Below are 21,372 nucleotides of genomic sequence, written 5' to 3'. Positions count from 1 at the left end.
AACTGTGAGAGACTGATCACCTGAGTCTTCCCTCCACCTGACACACGAGATATAGAACTGTGAGAGACTGATCACCTGAGTCTTCCCTCCACCTGACACACGAGATATAGAACTGTGAGAGACTGATCACCTGAGTCTTCCCTCCACCTGACACACGAGATATAGAACTGTGAGAGACTGATCACCTGAGTCTTCCTTCCACCTGACACACGAGATATAGAACTGTGAGAGACTGATCACCTGAGTCTTCCCTCCACCTGACACACGAGGTATAGAACTGTGAGAGACTGATCACCTGAGTCTTCCCTCCACCTGACACACGAGGTATAGAACTGTGAGAGACTGATCACCTGAGTCTTCCCTCCACCTGACACACGAGGTATAGAACTGTGAGAGACTGATCACCTGAGTCTTCCCTCCACCTGACACACGAGGTATAGAACTGTGAGAGACTGATCACCTGAGTCTTCCCTCCACCTGACACACGAGATATAGAACTGTGAGAGACTGATCACCTGAGTCTTCCCTCCACCTGATACTATTCAGTCAGTAGATTATTTAATAATGTGTCAATCAGTTTATTGTTTAAAACAACATCATTATCCTCAAGGTTCTTAACATCAATATACTCAAGGTTCTTGACATTAATGTACTCAAGGTTCTTGACATCAATGTACTCAAGGTTCTTGACATCATTATCCTCAAGGTTCTTAACATCAGTATACTCAAGGTTCTTAACATTAATGTACTCAAGGTTCTTGACATCATTATCCTCAAGGTTCTTGACATCAATGTACTCAAGGTTCTTGACATCAATGTACTCAAGGTTCTTGACATCAATATCCTCAAGGCTCTTGACAACAATGTGCTCAAGGTTCTTAACATCAATATCCTCAAGGTTCATGACATCAATGTACTCAAGTTTCTTGACATCAATATCCTCAAGGTTCTTAACATCAATATCCTCAAGGCTCTTGACAACAATGTACTCAAGGTTCTTGACATCATTATCCTCAAGGTTCTTAACATCAATATCCTCAAGGTTCTTGACATCAATGTACTCAAGTTTCTTGACATCAATATCCTCAAGGCTCTTGACAACAATGTACTCAAGGTTCTTGACATCATTATCCTCAAGGTTCTTAACATCAATATCCTCAAGGTTCTTGACATCAATGTACTCAAGTTTCTTGACATCAATATCCTCAAGGTTCTTAACATCAATATCCTCAAGGCTCTTGACAACAATGTACTCAAGGTTCTTGACATCATTATCCTCAAGGTTCTTAACATCAATATCCTCAAGGTTCTTGACATCAATGTACTCAAGGTTCTTAACATCAATATCCTCAAGGCTCTTGACATCAATGTACTCAAGTTTCTTGACATCAATATCCTCAAGGTTCTTAATATCAATATTCTCAAGGTTCTTGACATCAATGTACTCAAGGTTCTTGATATCAATATCCTCAAGGTTCTTAACATCAATGTACTCAAGGTTCTTGACATCAATGTACTCAAGGTTCTTCACATCAATGTACTCAAGGTTCTTGACATCAATGTACTCAAGGTTCTGATATCAATGTACTCAAGGTTCTGACATCAATGTACTCAAGGAAGGTTCTGATATCAATGTACTCAAGGTTCTTGACATCAATGTACTCAAACTTCCTGACATCAATGTCTTCATACAATGTGCTTAGCAACATTGAAACACCTTTGTTAACAAAACACAGGGAGTCGACAGTCATTTCACTGCGGATGTCACTGTTCAAAGATGTCCATTTACAGGGACTTCTCAAGTGGCACTAATACAAAATAAATTAGCACAAACTATAATAATTCCAGAAATCAAATCAAACAACTAAAGTTCTCCATCACATATTTTGTTCTACCACAAATATATCTTTTATCATATTCAATAAAGTGTACTGCTATAACTAACCTCTATGACACAATAAAGTGTACTGCTATAACTAACCTCTATGACACAATAAAGTGTACTGCTATAACTAACCTCTATGACACGATAAAGTGTACTGCTATAACTAACCTCTATGACACAATAAAGTGTACTGCTATAACTAACCTCTATAACACAATAAAGTGTACTGCTATAACTAACCTCTATAACACAATAAAGAGTACTGCTATAACTTACCTCTATAACACAATAAAGAGTACTGCTATAACTAACCTCTATAACACAATAAAGAGTACTACTATAACTAACCTCTATAACACAATAAAGTGTACTACTATAACTAACCTCTATAACACAATAAAGTGTACTACTATAACTAACCTCTATAACACAATAAAGAGTACTACTATAACTAACCTCTATAACACAATAAAGTGTACTACTATAACTAACCTCTATAACACAATAAAGAGTACTACTATAACTAACCTCTATAACACAATAAAGAGTACTGCTATAACTAACCTCTATAACACAATAAAGAGTACTGCTATAACTTACCTCTATAACACAATAAAGAGTACTACTATAACTAACCTCTATAACACAATAAAGAGTACTGCTATAACTTACCTCTATAAGACAATAAAGAGTACTGCTATAACTTACCTCTATAACACAATAAAGAGTACTGCTATAACTTACCTCTATAACACAATAAAGAGTACTGCTATAACTTACCTGTATAACACAATAAAGAGTACTGCTATAACTTACCTCTATAACACAATAAAGAGTACTGCTATAACTAACCTCTATGACACAATAAAGAGTACTGCTATAACTTACCTCTATAACACAATAAAGAGTACTGCTATAACTAACCTCTATGACACAATAAAGAGTACGGCTATAACTAACCTCTATAACACAATAAAGTGTACTGCTATAACTAACCTCTATAACACAATAAAGTGTACTACTATAACTAACCTCTACAACACAATAAAGTGTACTGCTATAACTAACCTCTATAACACAATAAAGTGTACTACTATAACTAACCTCTATAACACAATAAAGTGTACTACTGTAACTAACCTCTATAACACAATAAAGTGTACTACTATAACTAACCTCTATAACACAATAAAGAGTACTACTATAACTAACCTCTCTAACACAATAAAGTGTACTGCTATAACTAACCTCTATAACACAATAAAGTGAACTGCTATAACTAACCTCTATAACACAATAAAGTGTGTAACTACTAAATGTACTAACTCTAACCTCTATAACACAATAAAGTAGTACTACTATAACTAACCTCTATAACACAATAAAAAAAGTACTACTGCATAACTAACCTCTATAACACAATAAAGTGTACTACTATAACTAACCTCTATAACACAATAAAGTGTACTGCTATAACTAACCTCTATAACACAATAAAGTGTACTGCTATAACTAACCTCTATAACACAATAAAGTGTACTGCTATAACTAACCTCTATAACACAATAAAGTGTACTACTATAACTAACCTCTATAACACAATAAAGTGTACTACTATAACTAACCTCTATAACACAATACAAAACTAAGCCTTGAAATTCTCTTCCTCTGGACAAAAGTTCTTTTGAAAAATATTTGTGGGAAATTTCTGAATTAATTCCGCTGAATTAAAAAATGAGAACAAGCGAGCGAGCGAGAGCGAGAGAGAGAGAGAGAGAGAGAGAGAGAGAGAGAGAGAGAGAGAGAGAGAGAGAGAGAGAGAGAGAGAGAGAGAGAGAGAGAGAGAGAGAGAGAGAGAGAGAGAGAGAGAGAGAGAGAGAGAGAGAGAGAGAGAGAGAGAGAGAGAGAGAGAGAGAGAGAGAGAGAGAGAGAGAGAGAGATAGAGAGAGAGAGAGGAGAGAGGGAGAGAGAGAAAAAGAGAGAGAGAGAGAGAGAGAGAGAGAGAGAGAGAGAGAGAGAGAGAGAGAGAGAGAGAGAGAGAGAGAGAGGAGGTGCATTTCCTTCTTAAATCACTTGACCAAGAAAAGGCTGTGGGCCCAGACAAGTTGAGCCCAAGATTGTTGAGAAGATGTGCAGACCAGCTAGCAGCACCTCTAACTCGCATCTTTCAGCACTGCCTAGTACAGTGCAAATGGCCCTCTCCATGGAAAGAGGCAAATGTAGTCCCTGTTCACAAAAAGAAGAGCAGAGCAGAAATCAGCAACTACAGACCAGTGTCACTCCTGTCAATCACTGGTAAGATCCTTGAGACAATAATCTCAAGACAAATGACAGATTTTTTTTTTTTGACTACCACTCACTACTTTGTGATCGTCAATATGGCTTCAGGAAAGGTTACTCTGCTGCTGATCTGTTGTTAAACCTCTCCACTAAGTGGCACCAGTCACTAGATGAATCCAAAGTCAGCTGTGTGGGTAGCACTGGACACTGCTGGCGCTTTCGACCGGGTGTGGCACCAGGGCCTCTTAGCAAAACTTCAAGCACTGGGAATTGCAGGCTCTACGCTATGTCTCCTCAGTGATTACCTTCATGGTAGATCTCTAAGTGTAGTCCTCAATGGAACGGAATCAGCAAGACATCCTATTGGGGCAAGCGTTCCACAAGGAAGTGTGCTGGGTCCACTGTTATGGAATGTCTACTTCAACGACCTTCTTCATCTCATCCCAGAATCACATGCATATGCAGACGACTGTACACTGACATTCACTTATCCAAGAGAAGAAATGCCAGCTGCTCTAAGCTTACATCAATCACCAGCTGAGAGCTATATCAGCTTGGGGAAATAGATGGCAAGTAACATTTGCACCTGAGAAAACGCAAATGATGATCGTCTCTAGGCACCATGATGGTAATGCTGGTGCAGTAGTAAGGATGAATGGGAGGATGTTGGCACCTGGAGAAGAAGTTGATATCCTTGGGGGGTGAAATTTGACTCCAAACTAACCATGAAGAACCATGTTGTAAATCTTGCAAACAAGGCAGCCAGGAAGCTTACAGCACTTCGCCGTATCTCGCATCTGCTTGACAGTAGGGGGGGTTGCAAGATACTGTACGAAGGCACGCATCCCACACCTTGAGTATGCTCCACTTTCTTGGTTTGCCTGTCCCCCTCTCATCTGCGACTGCTTGACGAGTAGAGAACAGAGCAAGACGTCTCATCTCTCGCCTGGACCCATCCTGGATGGATCTGTCATTTCAGCAGAGCCTTCAACATAGGAGGGATGTGGGTGGCCTTACTGTTATGTACAAGGCCAATATTGTCAAAATACCACACTTGGATCCACTTCGAGGACAGCGCGAAACAAGCTTATATGCCACAAGACGGGCAGAAAGCAGCAACTTCACTCTGGCTGTACCCTTCTCCAGAACATCACTCCATCTGAGATCATACATACCCAGGATGACTCGAGTATGGAACACATTCGTACAGCATAATGATGTCAACGAGATAAAGTCAGTTGATCAAATGAAAATGCTGGCCCACAGATGGCTCCAACTTCATCCTGTTCCCTACTTGTATGTCTCATAACAATAAAAATGCTTTCAAATGAGCTGATGTAGGTAACAGCTCTTATCTTGTCAATAAAGTTAGGTATCCTTAACCTGTAAATAGCTTGTCAATAAAGCCAGGGATCCTTAACCTTGTCAAACCATGTATAGAGAGAGAAGAGAGAGAGAGAGAGAGAGAGAGAGAGAGAGAGAGAGAGAGAGAGAGAGAGAGAGAGAGAGAGAGAGAGAGAGAGAGAGAGAGAGAGAGGAAGAGAGAGAGAGAGAGAGAGAGAGAGAGAGAGAGAGAGAGAGAGAGAGAGAGAGAGAGAGAGAGAGAGAGAGAGAGAGAGAGAGAGAGAGAGAGAGAGAGACCAGCTGCATCATCAATATGTGTTGAAGTTAGTCGAGGTAAAATTGGAAAAGGAAGAAAATGAAGGGAAACTTGTGACTGGAAAATTTTAATGGTGAGCCAAAGATGAATTATACTGAGAAGGACGTTTAGCGCTACTAGACCAGTGCTGAGAGCTATCTCCCCCTCTCTCTCTCTCTCTCTCTCTCTCTCTCTCTCTCTCTCTCTCTCTCTCTCTCTCTCTCTCTCTCTATCTATCTATCTATCTATCTATTTATCCATGATACAAGCAACAAATGTAACTGCACTACTAACTTGACACAAATGCTACCTATCTGTGACAAAAATAACAGTTGTAACTACAATACTAACTACCTATGACACAAACAATTATAACTACAATACAAACTACCCATGACACAAACAACAATTATAACTACAATACTTACTACCTGTGACACAAACAATTATAACTACAATACAAACTACCCATGATACAAACTACAGTTGTAACCACAATACTAACTACCTATGACACAAACAATTATAAATACAATACTACTTACCTGTGACACAAACAACAATTATAACTACAATACTAACTACCTGTGACATAAACAATTATAACTACAATACTAACTACCTGTCACACAAACAATTATAACTGCAATACTAACTACCTGTGACACAAACAATTATAACTAGAATACTAACTACCTGTCACACAAACAATTATAACTACAATACTAACTACCTGTGACACAAACAACAATTATAACTACAATACTAACTACCTGTGACACAAACAATTATAACTACAATACTAACTACCTGTCACACAAACAATTATAACTACAATACTAACTACCTGTGACACAAACAACAATTATAACTACAATACTAACTACATGTGACACAAACAATTATAACTACAATACTAACTACCTGTCACACAAGCAATTATAACTACAATACTAACTACCTGTGACACAAACAATAATTATAACTACAATACTAACTACCTGTGACACAAACAACAATCATAACTACAATACTAACTACCTGTGACACAAACAACAATCATAACTACAATACTAACTACCTGTGACACAAACAACAATTATAACTACAATACTAACTACCTGTGACACAAACAACAATTATAACTACAATACTTACTACCTGTGACACAAACAATTATAACTACAATACAAACTACCCATGATACAAACTACAGTTGTAACCACAATACTAACTACCTATGACACAAACAATTATAAATACAATACTACTTACCTGTGACACAAACAACAATTATAACTACAATACTAACTACCTGTGACATAAACAATTATAACTACAATACTAACTACCTGTCACACAAACAATTATAACTGCAATACTAACTACCTGTGACACAAACAATTATAACTAGAATACTAACTACCTGTCACACAAACAATTATAACTACAATACTAACTACCTGTGACACAAACAACAATTATAACTACAATACTAACTACCTGTGACACAAACAATTATAACTACAATACTAACTACCTGTCACACAAACAATTATAACTACAATACTAACTACCTGTGACACAAACAACAATTATAACTACAATACTAACTACATGTGACACAAACAATTATAACTACAATACTAACTACCTGTCACACAAGCAATTATAACTACAATACTAACTACCTGTGACACAAACAATAATTATAACTACAATACTAACTACCTGTGACACAAACAACAATCATAACTACAATACTAACTACCTGTGACACAAACAACAATCATAACTACAATACTAACTACCTGTGACACAAACAACAATTATAACTACAATACTAACTACCTGTGACACAAACAACAATTATAACTACAATACTAACTACCTGTGACACAAACAACAATTATAACTACAATACTAACTACCTGTGACACAAACAACAATTATAACTACAATACTAACTATCTGTGACACAAACAACAATTATAACTACAATACTAACTACCTGTGACACAAACAACAATTATAACTACAACACTAACTACCTGTGACACAAACAACACTTATAACTACAATACTAACTACCTGTGACACAAACAACAATTATAACTACAATACTAACTACCTGTGACACAAACAACAATTATAACTACGATACTAACTACCTGTGACACAAACAACAATTATAACTACAATACTAACTACCTGTGACACAAACAACAATTATAACTACAACACTAACTACCTGTGACACAAACAACAATTATAACTACAACACTAACTACCTGTGACACAAACAACAATTATAACTACAATACTAACTACCTGTCACACAAACAACAATTATAACTACAATACTAACTACCTGTGACACAAACAACAATTATAATTACAATACTAACTACCTGTCACACAAACCATTATAGCTACAATACTAACTACCTGTGACACAAACAACAATTATAACTACAATACTAACTACCTGTGACACAAACAACAATTATAACTACATTACTAACTACCTGTGACACAAACAACAATTATAACTACAATACTAACTACCTGTGACACAAACAACAATTATAACTACAATACTAACTACCTGTGACACAAACAACAATTATAATTACAATACTAACTACATGTGACACAAACCATTATAACTACAATACTAACTACCTGTGATACAAACAACAATTATAACTACAACACTAACTACCTGTGACACAAACAACAATTATAACTACAATACTAACTACCTGTGACACAAACAACAATTATAACTACAACACTAACTACCTGTGACACAAACAACAATTATAACTACAATACTAACTACCTGTGACACAAACAACAATTATAACTACAACACTAACTACCTGTGACACAAACCATTATAGCTACAATACTAACTACCTGTGACACAAACAACAATTATAACTACAACACTAACTACCTGTGACACAAACAACAATTATAACTACAATACTAACTACCTGTGACACAAACAACAATTATAACTACAATACTAACTACCTGTGACACAAACAACAATTATAACTATAATACTAACTACCTGTGACACAAACAACAATTATAACTACAATACTAACTACCTGTGACACAAACAACAATTATAACTACAATACTAACTACCTGTGACACAAACAACAATTATAACTACAACACTAACTACCTGTGACACAAACAACAATTATAACCACAATACTAACTACCTGTGACACAAACAACAATTATAACTACAATACTAACTACCTGTGACACAAACAACAATTATAATTACAATACTAACTACCTGTCACACAAACCATTATAGCTACAATACTAACTACCTGTGACACAAACAACAATTATAACTACAACACTAACTACCTGTGACACAAACAACAATTATAACTACAATACTAACTACCTGTGACACAAACAACAATTATAACTACAATACTAACTACCTGTGACACAAACAACAATTATAACTACAATACTAACTACCTGTGACACAAACAACAATTATAACTACAATACTAACTACCTGTGACACAAACAACAATTATAACTACAATACTAACTACCTGTGACACAAACAATTATAACTACAATACTAACTACCTGTGACACAAACAATTATAACTACAACACTAACTACCTGTGACACAAACAACAATTATAACTACAATACTAACTACCTGTGACACAAACAACAATTATAACTACAATACTAACTACCTGTGACACAAACAACAATTATAACTACAATACTAACTACCTGTGACACAAACAACAATTATAACTACAATACTAACTACCTGTGACACAAACAATTATAACTACAATACTAACTACCTGTGACACAAACAATTATAACTACAACACTAACTACCTGTGACACAAACAACAATTATAATTACAATACTAACTACCTGTGACACAAACAACAATTATAATTACAATACTAACTACCTGTCACACAAACCATTATAGCTACAATACTAACTACCTGTGACACAAACAACAATTATAACTACAATACTAACTACCTGTGACACAAACAACAATTATAACTACAATACTAACTACCTGTGACACAAACAACAATTATAACTACAATACTAACTACCTGTGACACAAACAACAATTATAACTACAATACTAACTACCTGTGACACAAACAACAATTATAACTACAATACTAACTACCTGTGACACAAACAACAATTATAACTACAATACTAACTACCTGTGACACAAACAACAAGTATAACTACAATACTAACTACCTGTGACACAAACAATTATAACTACAATACTAACTACCTGTGACACAAACAATTATAACTACAATACTAACTACCTGTGACACAAACACACTATAATTACACCAAGTGGTGTGAGGATAAATTATGTGTAACTAGAACGATGACATTGCAATATATAAAACAAGAGAAGACTGAACTTACACCATGTGGATGATGCTCCGGGTAGACAGTTTGGAGAGGCTGGGAAGTTCAACCAGGCCAGTGTGAACGATGCGTCTGCCAGGGAGAAACTTGTCAGGGCAGGTGTTGGAGTGGTCAGGTGTTGGAGTGGTCAGGTGTTGGAGTGGTCAGGTGGTGGAGTGGTCAGGTGGTGGAGTGGTCAGGTGGTGGAGTGGTCAGGTGTTGGAGTGGTCAGGTGTTGGAGTGGTCAGGTGTTGGAGTGGTCAGGTGGTGGAGTGGTCAGGTGGTGGAGTGGTCAGGTGGTGGAGTGGTCAGGTGGTGGAGTGGTCAGGTGGTGGAGTGGTCAGGTGTTGGAGTGGTCAGGTGGTGGAGTGGTCAGGTGGTGGAGTGGTCAGGTGGTGGAGTGGTCAGGTGGTGGAGTGGTCAGGTGGTGGAGTGGTCAGGTGGTGGAAAGGTCAGGTGGTGGAAAGGTCAGAGCAGGTGGTGGAAAGGTCAGACCAGGTAGTGGAGAGGTCAGGACAGGTATTGGAGAGGTCAGGGCAGGTGGTGGAGAGGTCAAGGCGGTGGTGGAGAGGTCAGGGCAGGTGGTGGAGAGGTCAGGGCAGGTGGTGGAGAGGTCAAGGCGGTGGTGGAGAGGTCAAGGCGGTGGTGGAGAGGTCAGAGGTGACAAAAATGAAGTGATACCAGAAGTCAGATTTAACCCTGTTAAAAATATCTCTGAAAGTTCCCTGAAGAGTTTAGGGACCCAGAGATGCTTCACTCTCACTCTGACCTCTGCTTCCTTCTGACCTTTGACCTTTCCTCTGAAAAACAATGAAAGAGGCAGTGGAACTATCACTCCCAGCCTTAGTTCAACTTATTCAGGACAATCAATGATGAATTAATGTACCTTTCCCAAAGTTAACTGTGTCCAGGAGAGTGAAGACCTTGAACCCACCTTAACACCAGGCCACCTTAACACCAGGCCACCTTAACACCAGGCCACCTTAACACCAGGCCACCTTAACACCAGGCCACCTTAACACCAGGCCACCTTAACACCAGGCCACCTTAACACCAGGCCACCTTAACACCAGGCCACCTTAACACCAGGCAACCTTAACACCAGGCAACCTTAACACCAGGCAACCTTAACACCAGGCCACCTTAACACCAGGCAACCTTAACACCAGGCCACCTTAACACCAGGCAACATTAACACCAGGCAACCTTAACACCAGGCCACCTTAACACCAGGCCACCTTAACACCAGGCAACCTTAACACCAGGCAACCTTAACACCAGGCCACCTTAACACCAGGCAACCTTAACACCAGGCAACCTTAACACCAGGCCACCTTAACACCAGGCCACCTTAACACCAGGCAACCTTAACACCAGGCCACCTTAACACCAGGCCACCTTAACACCAGGCCACCTTAACACCAGGCCACCTTAACACCAGGCCACCTTAACACCAGGCAACCTTAACACCAGGCCACCTTAACACCAGGCCACCTTAACACCAGGCAACCTTAACACCAGGCCACCTTAACACGAGGCCACCTTAACACCAGGCCACCTTAACACCAGGCCACCTTAACACCAGGCAACCTTAACACCAGGCCACCTTAACACGAGGCCACCTTTAAACCAGGCCACCTTAACACCAGGCCACCTTAACACCAGGCAACCTTAACACCAGGCCACCTTAACACGAGGCCACCTTAACACCAGGCCACCTTAACACCAGGCCACCTTAACACCAGGCAACCTTAACACCAGGCCACCTTAACACGAGGCCACCTTAACACCAGGCCACCTTAACACCAGGCAACCTTAACACCAGGCCACCTTAACACGAGGCCACCTTAACACCAGGCCACCTTAACACCAGGCCACCTTAACACCAGGCAACCTTAACACCAGGCCACCTTAACACCAGGCCACCTTAACACCAGGCCACCTTAACACCAGGCCACCTTAACACCAGGCCACCTTAACACCAGGCAACCTTAACACCAGGCCACCTTAACACGAGGCCACCTTAACACCAGGCCACCTTAACACCAGGCCACCTTAGCACCAGGCCACCTTAACACCAGGCCACCTTAACACCAGGCCACCTTAACACCAGGCCACCTTAACACGAGACCACCTTAACACGAGGCCACCTTAACACGAGGCCCCCCTTAACACGAGGCCACCTTAACACCAGGCCACCTTAACACCAGGCCACCTTAACACCAGGCCACCTTAACACGAGACCACCTTAACACCAGGCCACCTTAACACGAGACCACCTTAACACCAGGCCACCTTAACACGAGACCACCTTAACACCAGGCCACCTTAACACCAGGCCCCCTTAACACCAGGCCACCTTAACACCAGGCCCCCTTAACACCAGGCCACCTTAACACAAGAGCACCTTAACACCAGGCCACCTTAACATGAGGCCACCTTAACACGAGGCCACCTTAACACGAGGCCACCTTAACACGAGGCCACCTTAACACGAGGCCACCTTAACACGAGGCCCCCCTTAACACGAGGCCACCTTAACACGAGGCCCCCTAAACACGAGGGCACCTTAACACAAGGCCACCTTAACTCGAGGCCACCTCAACACGATGCCACCTTAACATGAAGCCACTTCAACAGGATGCTACCTTAACACGAAGCCACCTCAACACGAGGTCACCTTAACACGAGGCTACTTGAAGACGAGGCCACCTTAACATGAGGCCACCTCAACACGAGGCCACCTTAACACGAGGCCACCTTAACACGAGGCCACTTCAACACGAGGCCACCTTAACACGAGGCCACATTAACACGAGGCCACAACACGAGGCCACCTCAACATTCCGGCTTCGGTAACAGTTGCGGTGGCAGTGGCGGTGATGGTGGTGGCACTGGAGGTGATGGTAGTGGTGGTAGTGGTGGTGGCAGTGGCAGTGGTAGTGGCGGTGGTGGTAGTGGCAGTGGTGGTGGTGGTAGTGACAGTGGGAGTGACGGTGGTAGTAGTGGTGGTGGTGGTGGTAGTGGCAGTGGTAGTGGTGGTGGTGGTAGTGGTGGTGGTGATAGTGGCGGTGGTAGTGGCGGTGGTGGTGGTGGTAGTGGCAGTGATAGTGGCGGTGGTGGTAGTGCTGGTGGTAGTGGCGGTGGTAGTCGTGGTGGTGATGGTAGTGGCGGTGGAAGTGGTGGTGGTGATAGTGGTGGTGGTAGTGGCGGTGGTGATAGTGGCTGTGGTGGTGGTAGTGGTGGTGGTAGTGGCGGTGGTAGTGGCGGTGGTGATACTGATGGTGGTAGTGGCGGTGGTGATACTGGCGGTGGTAGTGGCGGTGGTGGTGGTAGTAGTGGTGGTGGTGGTAGTGGCGGTGGTGGTGGTGGTAGTGGCAGTGGTGGTGGTAGTGGCGGGGATGGTAGTGGCGGTGGTGGTGGTAATGGCGGTGCTAGTGGCGGTGGTGGTGGTAGTGGCTTTGGTAGTGGCGATGGTGGTAGTAGAGGCGGTAGTAGTGGTGGTGGCGGTATTGGCGGTGGTAGTGGTGGTGGTAGTGACGGTGGTGGTGGTGGTGGTAGTGGTGGTGGTAGTGGCGATGGTGGTTGTGGCATGCAAAGAGTACGTAACCTTTATTCGGCGCATGTACACACCCTCATTTACAGGCTTTCTCCCCCAACCAGTGAACCAGGTTGCTAAGAGTTGATGATGGTGCCCCGTCGTTCAACTAGTGACCAGGTTCTAGCCAATAAGATGATGGTTTTGGCAATCGCAGAGGTTATGTGGGTACCACTCTCCTGTCTGCCCTTGTCATTCCCATTCTAGAGCTGGTTGAAGCACGGTCTGCTATCTTGTGGCTTCTATTTCTGCCTTGCTTACCGTGGAGTGCACTATACTTATCACTGTACATAGTGTACATATTGCTGTTCTAAATTGGTGAATGTTGCAACCCCTGAATGGGTTGCAATATATATAATGTATATTATGTATATTACTTGTATATTACCTTTTCATATAATTTTATATTGCTTATATTTGCGATAATAGCTAAATCGTAAATATATTGCTTTGTATTATTATTATTTGACTTAGTTTCCTTTTGTTAGGTAGGATGTAACATATTATGTGCTCAGGTCAAGTCTTGATTGTCTAACTACTGTAATTATCGCTCTTTGCTCGTTTCCCTGCCGGCTTCTTGCTGGGCAGCGACCCACGGAGCCATCACGTGATCGAGGGGGGTTGTCCTCACCTCACCTAAAGTATTCAGTCTGGTCTAGACTCGCTGGTTGGTTGGACGTATTCCAGACAAAGTGCCTAAATCTCCCTTATAGGCACTTGTTGGAAGATCGTCTCGTCTCATTATTGTTAGTTCTGGAGACTGTTCACAGAACACTGCATAGACCTGTGATTTTCGACGTTGTACTGAGGTTGTGTGTCGCATCGACACACTAAACAACTCAGGTCCTGAGCTGTAGCTTCTGACCTAACTTGTACTGGTATCTGTGTATTATCACAGTCGGGAATTTTCTTATGCTGAACTTAGATTCAGTAGTATGGGAGTTTTGTGACTTTTGTGGAGGATCTGCAGATGGTCCCTACTTAGTGTCGTTATATTATCTCCATGTTCCTGATTCTGTGTCGCAGTTGCTTGTTATATTGCTGTTCGGCTTATCAGTCGTTTTATTGTTCAAACAGACTGTTCTGTTTGCCAGTTGGTCAAGAACTTAGTTTATTTGAGGACTTTGTCAGTCACTTGTTTAAGTCTAGTCGAGTCTTGAGACATAGCGAACTACTTAGAGCACTTACACACATACACACAAACTTACTTGTACATATTTGTAATATCTATACACAAATAACCCGCACATAAAAGAGAGAAGCTTACGACGACGTTTCGGTCCGACTTGGACCATTGACAAAGTCACACTAACAGAGGTGGAGCAGGACGGTATTGTGCCTTTTTGTTATTTATTTGTAATATCTAATTAAATGTTAATATACCAGACGGTACTTAAGAATTATAAATGTGATATGTGCTTTCAGCACAATAATACTGTATACGAGAGAAGTGATTATTATTATTTTGATTATTATTAATTTAATTTACTTTGATAATATACCTCTAGACGATACTTAATAAATTTATTAAATTTTAATTTCTCTAGTTAGTAGCCTACCAGTTGTAATCCTGAAGCACTATTGAATTATACTGAATTCTAATGGATAATTGGACAAGGATACTGACTACTTGTTACGAAAACCCAGTAACAGGCTGGATGCTAGAAGGACAGTCCTTTCTAGTATTCACTGGAGATCTCTAAGCTTTTAGAATCGCGTTTTTTGTAACAGTGAAGGATAATATAAGTCTAAACTTTTTCTGCTATGTTTATTTTGCTCCCATTACACCCGGGATAACAGGCCAGTTGGAATTCTGGGTTGTAATATGGGTAGCCTGTCCGAGAGCTGGAGCTGGACTTAGAGAAACGGTTGAGCTTAGGGTGAAGCTCGTAGCAGGAACATTGTGCAGCTTGCTGTCTGGCATTGCATTAGCTTTGCCTACGCTTTACAAATTTTGCGTGTCAGTTACTGTTATGGTCAGCCTTGCTATTGTTTGATCGTTCAACAGCTCGCTACTAGCTTGTTCAGTGTGCTCGCTTCGCTACGGTCAATCTTCTAGAACAGTGTAGCTGTCTGGCATTGCTTTACAAATTTTGCGTGTCAGTTGTTACTAGCCTGTTCGGTGTGGAGAATTTTGCAGTCGGCTTTGCTTGTATGCGTATTCTGCAATCGTACTGTGCATAGCTAAGCGTGTTCTGCAACGTGTTACGTTGGGGTATTCTGCAATCGTACTGTGCATAGCGAATAACTTATGCCACCTAGACGAGTCAGACGTCTGGTGTCGGCATATACTTTGTATAACCTGCCTAAATTGTCCCCACAGCGTTGTTGGAAAATTGCTCATTCCATTGGCATTACATACAAACGCACTCTCACAGCTGCGCAACTGCGTTCACTGATTGCTGACAGACTTATAGAAGAAGAGATGGCACATCAGATTCCTCCCTCTACGGGAGCTAGGGCAAAAACTCCTATGTTCTCGCAGGAGGAAGATGATACACCTACGGAGCAAAATGGTCAGTATAGTGCAGCTGGGTTGTCTCAAGGTGAATCAGCGTCGTTGGCACTTGAGCTGGCAAAAATCAATCTTGAGCAAACTAGGGAACAGAGAGCATTCGCAAGTAAAGAATTTGATAGGGAAAGAGAAAGGAGGCAGTTTTCGCATTCTGTAAATAATTTTAGTTTACAGAAAGCAGTACAGTTTGTTCCCCGCTTCAATGAGGCCGAACCAGAACAATTTTTCGAAAGCTTCGAAAATCAGGCTCGAGCCTTGAGGTGGCCGGAACAGCATTGGGCATCGTTGGTTCATACAGCATTGTTTGGTAAGGCACAGGAATTTACGTCAGTATTAAATGACGCTGAATTTTCTGATTATCAAGTAGTGAAGACCACAGTGTTGGGAGCATATACATGTATCCCAGCCCAATATAAAAAACTTTTCAAGCTGGGCAGACGACAGCTTGGTCAATCCCTAGTGGACTTTGTGAGACAGCAAACCAAAGCTTTTACCAGCTGGTATAAAGCAAGTGGTGTCTCTACCTTTGAGGAGATGGTACAGCTTATTCTGATTGATAACCTGCTGGAGTCTGTGGGACCAGAGGTTCGAGTCTTTCTGCAGGATCGTGACTTAACCACTGCATTGGAGGCAGCCAGGTTGGCTGATTCCTTCGAAACTAACCGCTCCTTGTCCGACCGGTCCCGTCTCTCTTTTCAACAGCCTGGCATGAGCAGAGATCGTCGACCTTGGAGAATGAAGTGCCAGCCGGAGGGAGAACGTCTACGTCAGCCAACTAAGTCACCTGGTGAGCCACGCTTCTCAACTTATGGTCTACCTGCTGAGAGACAAGCTACTCAACATGGTGCATCTCGACAACAGTATCCAGAGAGACACCAGCCAGAGCGACACCAGTTGCAACGTCCGCAGGAAGTAAAGGGCAAGCATGTCGTCTGCTTCCTTTGTAACGAAGTAGGTCATATCCGTCCCAACTGCCCCCATAAACCCCAACCCATTGGGAAAATCTCTAATATCCCTAGTAACATGTCCCCGAGAGAAGTAGAAAAAGGTATGGCCCCTTATTATTGCAAGAGTCTTATTTCCCTTCAGGAAAACTCAGAAACAACTGAAGTAAAGACCCTTAGAGATACTGGAGCATATTGCTCACTTGTAAGAGAAGGAATATTACCCCTTTCAGAGAACACTTCCTTGAATTCCTCTGTTTTATTGGAAGCATTTGGAGGAGCTATATATTCTGTTCCTTTGCATAAAATTTATGTACAGTGCAAATATTACACTGGGTACTTGACTGTAGGTGTCTCAAAAGATTCCCCATGAAAGATGCTATGTTATTACTGGGTAATAACATTACTACTGTTAGTGCGTGTCCTGAACCTATAATGAGTAATTCTTCTCCGGTGTTGGCCATAACTCGGGCAACATCCCAAGGGTTGTCTGGAGAGAATGTTGACCTATCCTTGGACGACTCCGATCTCGGAATAGCCACGTTGTTTTATGAGGCACACCGGCCGGAGCCTCGTAAATCAAGTGAACAGACCCCGATCAAGCCTTCCTATTCCCAGGTTCCAGGATTGCCAGATGTCTCTGTTTCCATGCCCGAGGGACTGCCCTTCCGGGAGGAACAACGAAAGGACCCTTCTTTAAAATTCGCTTTTCAGGCAGCCATGGGTAAATCCTCTTTGGGTCATCCGGTCAAGTATGAAGTTAAAAACGATTATTTGATCTGCACTGAGACTGGAAAGGAGATAGAGGGCCGGCAATTGTATGACAGGTTAGTGGTTCCAACCAAGCTTAGACCTCAAATATTAAATATAGCTCATAATACTTCATTAGGAGGTCACTTAGGAATTACAAAAACCTTGTATAGAATCACAAAAGAATTTTATTGGCCAAAATTAAAGAAAGATGTGAAGAATCATATTAGGTGTTGCCGAGAATGTCAGCAAGTAGGGAAACCTGGACATTCCATTAAACCTGCACCTCTCCAACCTATACCTGCTGATGGAGAACCTTTTGCAGATTTAATTATAGATTGTGTAGGTCCACTACCTAGGTCAAAGTCTGGAAATCAATATTTATTTACGATTATGGATAAAGTAACCAGATATCCTGAAGCAATTCCCATGCGTAGTATTAATACTAAAGCTATTCTCAAAGCTTTAACCAAATTCATTTCTTGTTTTGGCATTCCTAAAACTATTCAAAGTGATCAAGGTACTAACTTTACTGCCAAAGCATTTAGGGAAGTATTAACTAGGTTAGGGATAATCCACAACTTATCCACTGCCTATCATCCTCAGTCCCAAGGCGCCTTGGAAAGATTCCATCAAACGTTAAAAACCAAGATGAGAACTTTTTGCATGCACTTTCCTACAGACTGAGATGAATCACTACCTTTGTTGCTGTTCTCAGTACAAGAGACGGTGCAAGAGTCTACAGGGTATAGTCCGTTTGAGCTGATCTTTGGGCACAATGTACGAGGTCCTCTTCGGGTGCTCAAAGAAGGATGGATGGGAGAAGACGTTAGCTCAACACTCTACAACCCGTCTTCAAGGTTGAAGGTGGCACGTCAGTTAGCCAAGGCTAACCTAAAGACTGCTCAAAGTAAGATGAAACAGAGGTATGACAGAAGTGCACAATTCCGCTCCTTCCATCCAGGAGACAAGGTGTTGGTGCAGGAACCTATACCTGGCCACACCTTGAAAGCTAGATTTACGGGACCTATGCAGATTGTAAGTAGATTATCTGATGTAAATTATGTGGTAGCTCCCATTGATAAGACCTCAAAAACTAAAACTTACCACATTAATCAATTAAAATATTTCCATACACCAGATAAAGTCCCAGTAATGACTCTGTCCTCTACCTCTGAGGACGACTCTGATTCTTTGCACTCTATCTCTGAAATTAATATTAAACTTTCAAATTCTGTCCTCCTCAAGGATCCTAGCCCTTTAATGGAGGGATTATCTGAAACGCAAGCAACAAATTTAACTGAGCTTCTACAGTCATATCCTAATATTTTTTCGGATGTGCCGAAAAAATGTACGTTAGGTTATCATGATGTAGATGTGGGAAACTCTAAACCAATTAAACTCTCCCCCTACAGAGCTAATCCTGAAAAGCAAAGGTTACTTCAGCAGGAAGTAGAATTTTTGTTAAGGCATGGTTTAGTGGAGGAGTCATCTAGTCCATGGGCTTCACCGTGCATCCTTGTGAAGAAGGCTGATGGAGGGTTTCGTATGTGTACAGACTACCGTAAGGTGAATGAGGTCACAATTACAGATGCTTACCCTCTTCCTCGTCTGGATGACGTAATTGACTTTGTGGGTAAGGCTACTTTTGTGTCCAAGTTAGATCTCCTTAAACGTTACTATCAGGTACCTTTGACGGATAAGGCGAAGGAAATCTCTGCCTTCGTAATTCCAGGAGGTCATTATCAATACACAGTTACCCCCTTCGGAATGAAAAATTCCCCCTCTTCATTCCAGAAACTTATCCATCAGGCTATTAAAGGACTTGAAGGCACGGCAGCGTACCTAGATGATATTGTTGTGGTGTCTGATACTTGGGATCAACACCTACTTAGACTTAAGGCTCTTTTTGAGACCTTTAAGAGTTCCCATTTAACAGTTAATTTATCTAAATCTTCCTTTGGCCAGGCCACTGTCACTTTTCTAGGCCATGAAGTAGGTAGTGGTAAAGTTGCACCTAAACTTGCTAAAGTTCTTGCTATTAAAGATTATCCAGTTCCTCATGATAGGAAATCTCTTCAACGTTTCCTAGGCATGATAGGATTTTACAGAAGATTCTGTAAGAATTTCTCAGATATTGTAACCCCTCTTACCTCTCTTACCAGTCACAAAGTTCCCTTTAATTGGACCCCAGATTGTCAAACTTCTTTTGACAAAGCAAAAAGAATATTGTGTACTGCACCCATTCTCTTGTCTCCAGACTTCTTCAAACCTTTTTCATTACAGGTTGATGCTTGTGAGTCTGGGGTTGGGGCAGTACTATTACAAAACGAGAATGAGGAGTTGCAGCCTGTAGCATACTTTTCAGCCAAGTACCAGCCACATCAGAGGGCTTACTCTACCATTGAAAAAGAAGCCCTCGTGCTGGTACTGGCTTTGGAGCATTTCGATGTTTATGTGGGCCAGACATCGCAGGTGGTCACAGTCTACAGTGATCACAATCCTCTAGTATATCTCCAAGCCATGAAGAACCACAACACAAGGCTCAAGCGCTGGACGCTAAGACTGCAACCATACTCACTCAGAATTAAATATATTGCCGGCAAAGAAAATGTGTTGGCGGACTCTTTATCTAGAGTCTAATATTTTTATTTATTTAGGTTAGGATGTTATATTATTTGTGGTAACCCCTTTTCACGCTCTTTTTTTTTTATCCCCTGGTGTGGGTTTTTTTTTTTTAGTGAGGGGATGCGGGCTACCGTCCGCCTGTATCTTGGACCTATGCTAGCCTGACTGAATGCTGTCTCACTCTGAGTTTAGGGTTTGGCTTTTTGTCACGAGAAAAGCTGAGCACTATCTAAGAGTTGGATGGTGGAGAGGAAAGGCGGTCCCATTATTTTGTGCCATGGCGGCACGGTTACCACTGGGAGGTGGCAGCCTAATCCTGAGCCTTCTCGGGGTGGGGGTGTGGCATGCAAAGAGTACGTAACCTTTATTCGGCGCATGTACACACCCTCATTTACAGGCTATCTCCCCCAACCAGCGAACCAGGTTGCTAAGAGTTGATGATGGGGCCCCGTCGTTCAACTAGTGACCAGGTTCTAGCCAATAAGAAGATGGTTTTGGCAATCGCAGAGGTTATGTGGGTACCACTCTCCTGTCTGCCCTTGTCATTCCCATTCTAGAGCTGGTTGAAGCACGGTCTGCTATCTTGTGGCTTCTATTTCTGCCTTGCTTACCGTGGAGTGCACTATACTTATCACTGTACATAGTGTACATATTGCTATTCTAAATT

General features: G+C 41.5%; 1 protein-coding gene across 1 annotated transcript in view; it reads right to left on the bottom strand.

The window, feature by feature from the left end:
- The window catches only part of LOC128702806 (uncharacterized), a 106,262-nt gene that overhangs the window by 33,719 nt on the left and 51,171 nt on the right, over positions 1-21,372 (bottom strand). Inside the window, exon 5 of the mRNA XM_070102053.1 lies at positions 10,289-10,363. Within this exon, the coding sequence (XP_069958154.1) occupies positions 10,289-10,363 (75 nt within the window). The remainder of the gene's footprint in view (positions 1-10,288; positions 10,364-21,372) is intronic.

This window comes from Cherax quadricarinatus, chromosome 79 (genome assembly GCF_038502225.1).
Source record: "Cherax quadricarinatus isolate ZL_2023a chromosome 79, ASM3850222v1, whole genome shotgun sequence".
In the NCBI taxonomy this organism is placed as follows: Eukaryota; Metazoa; Arthropoda; class Malacostraca; order Decapoda; family Parastacidae; genus Cherax; species Cherax quadricarinatus.
Note: the sequence above shows the minus strand (reverse complement) of the source record. Positions and strands in the feature narration are given on the sequence as shown.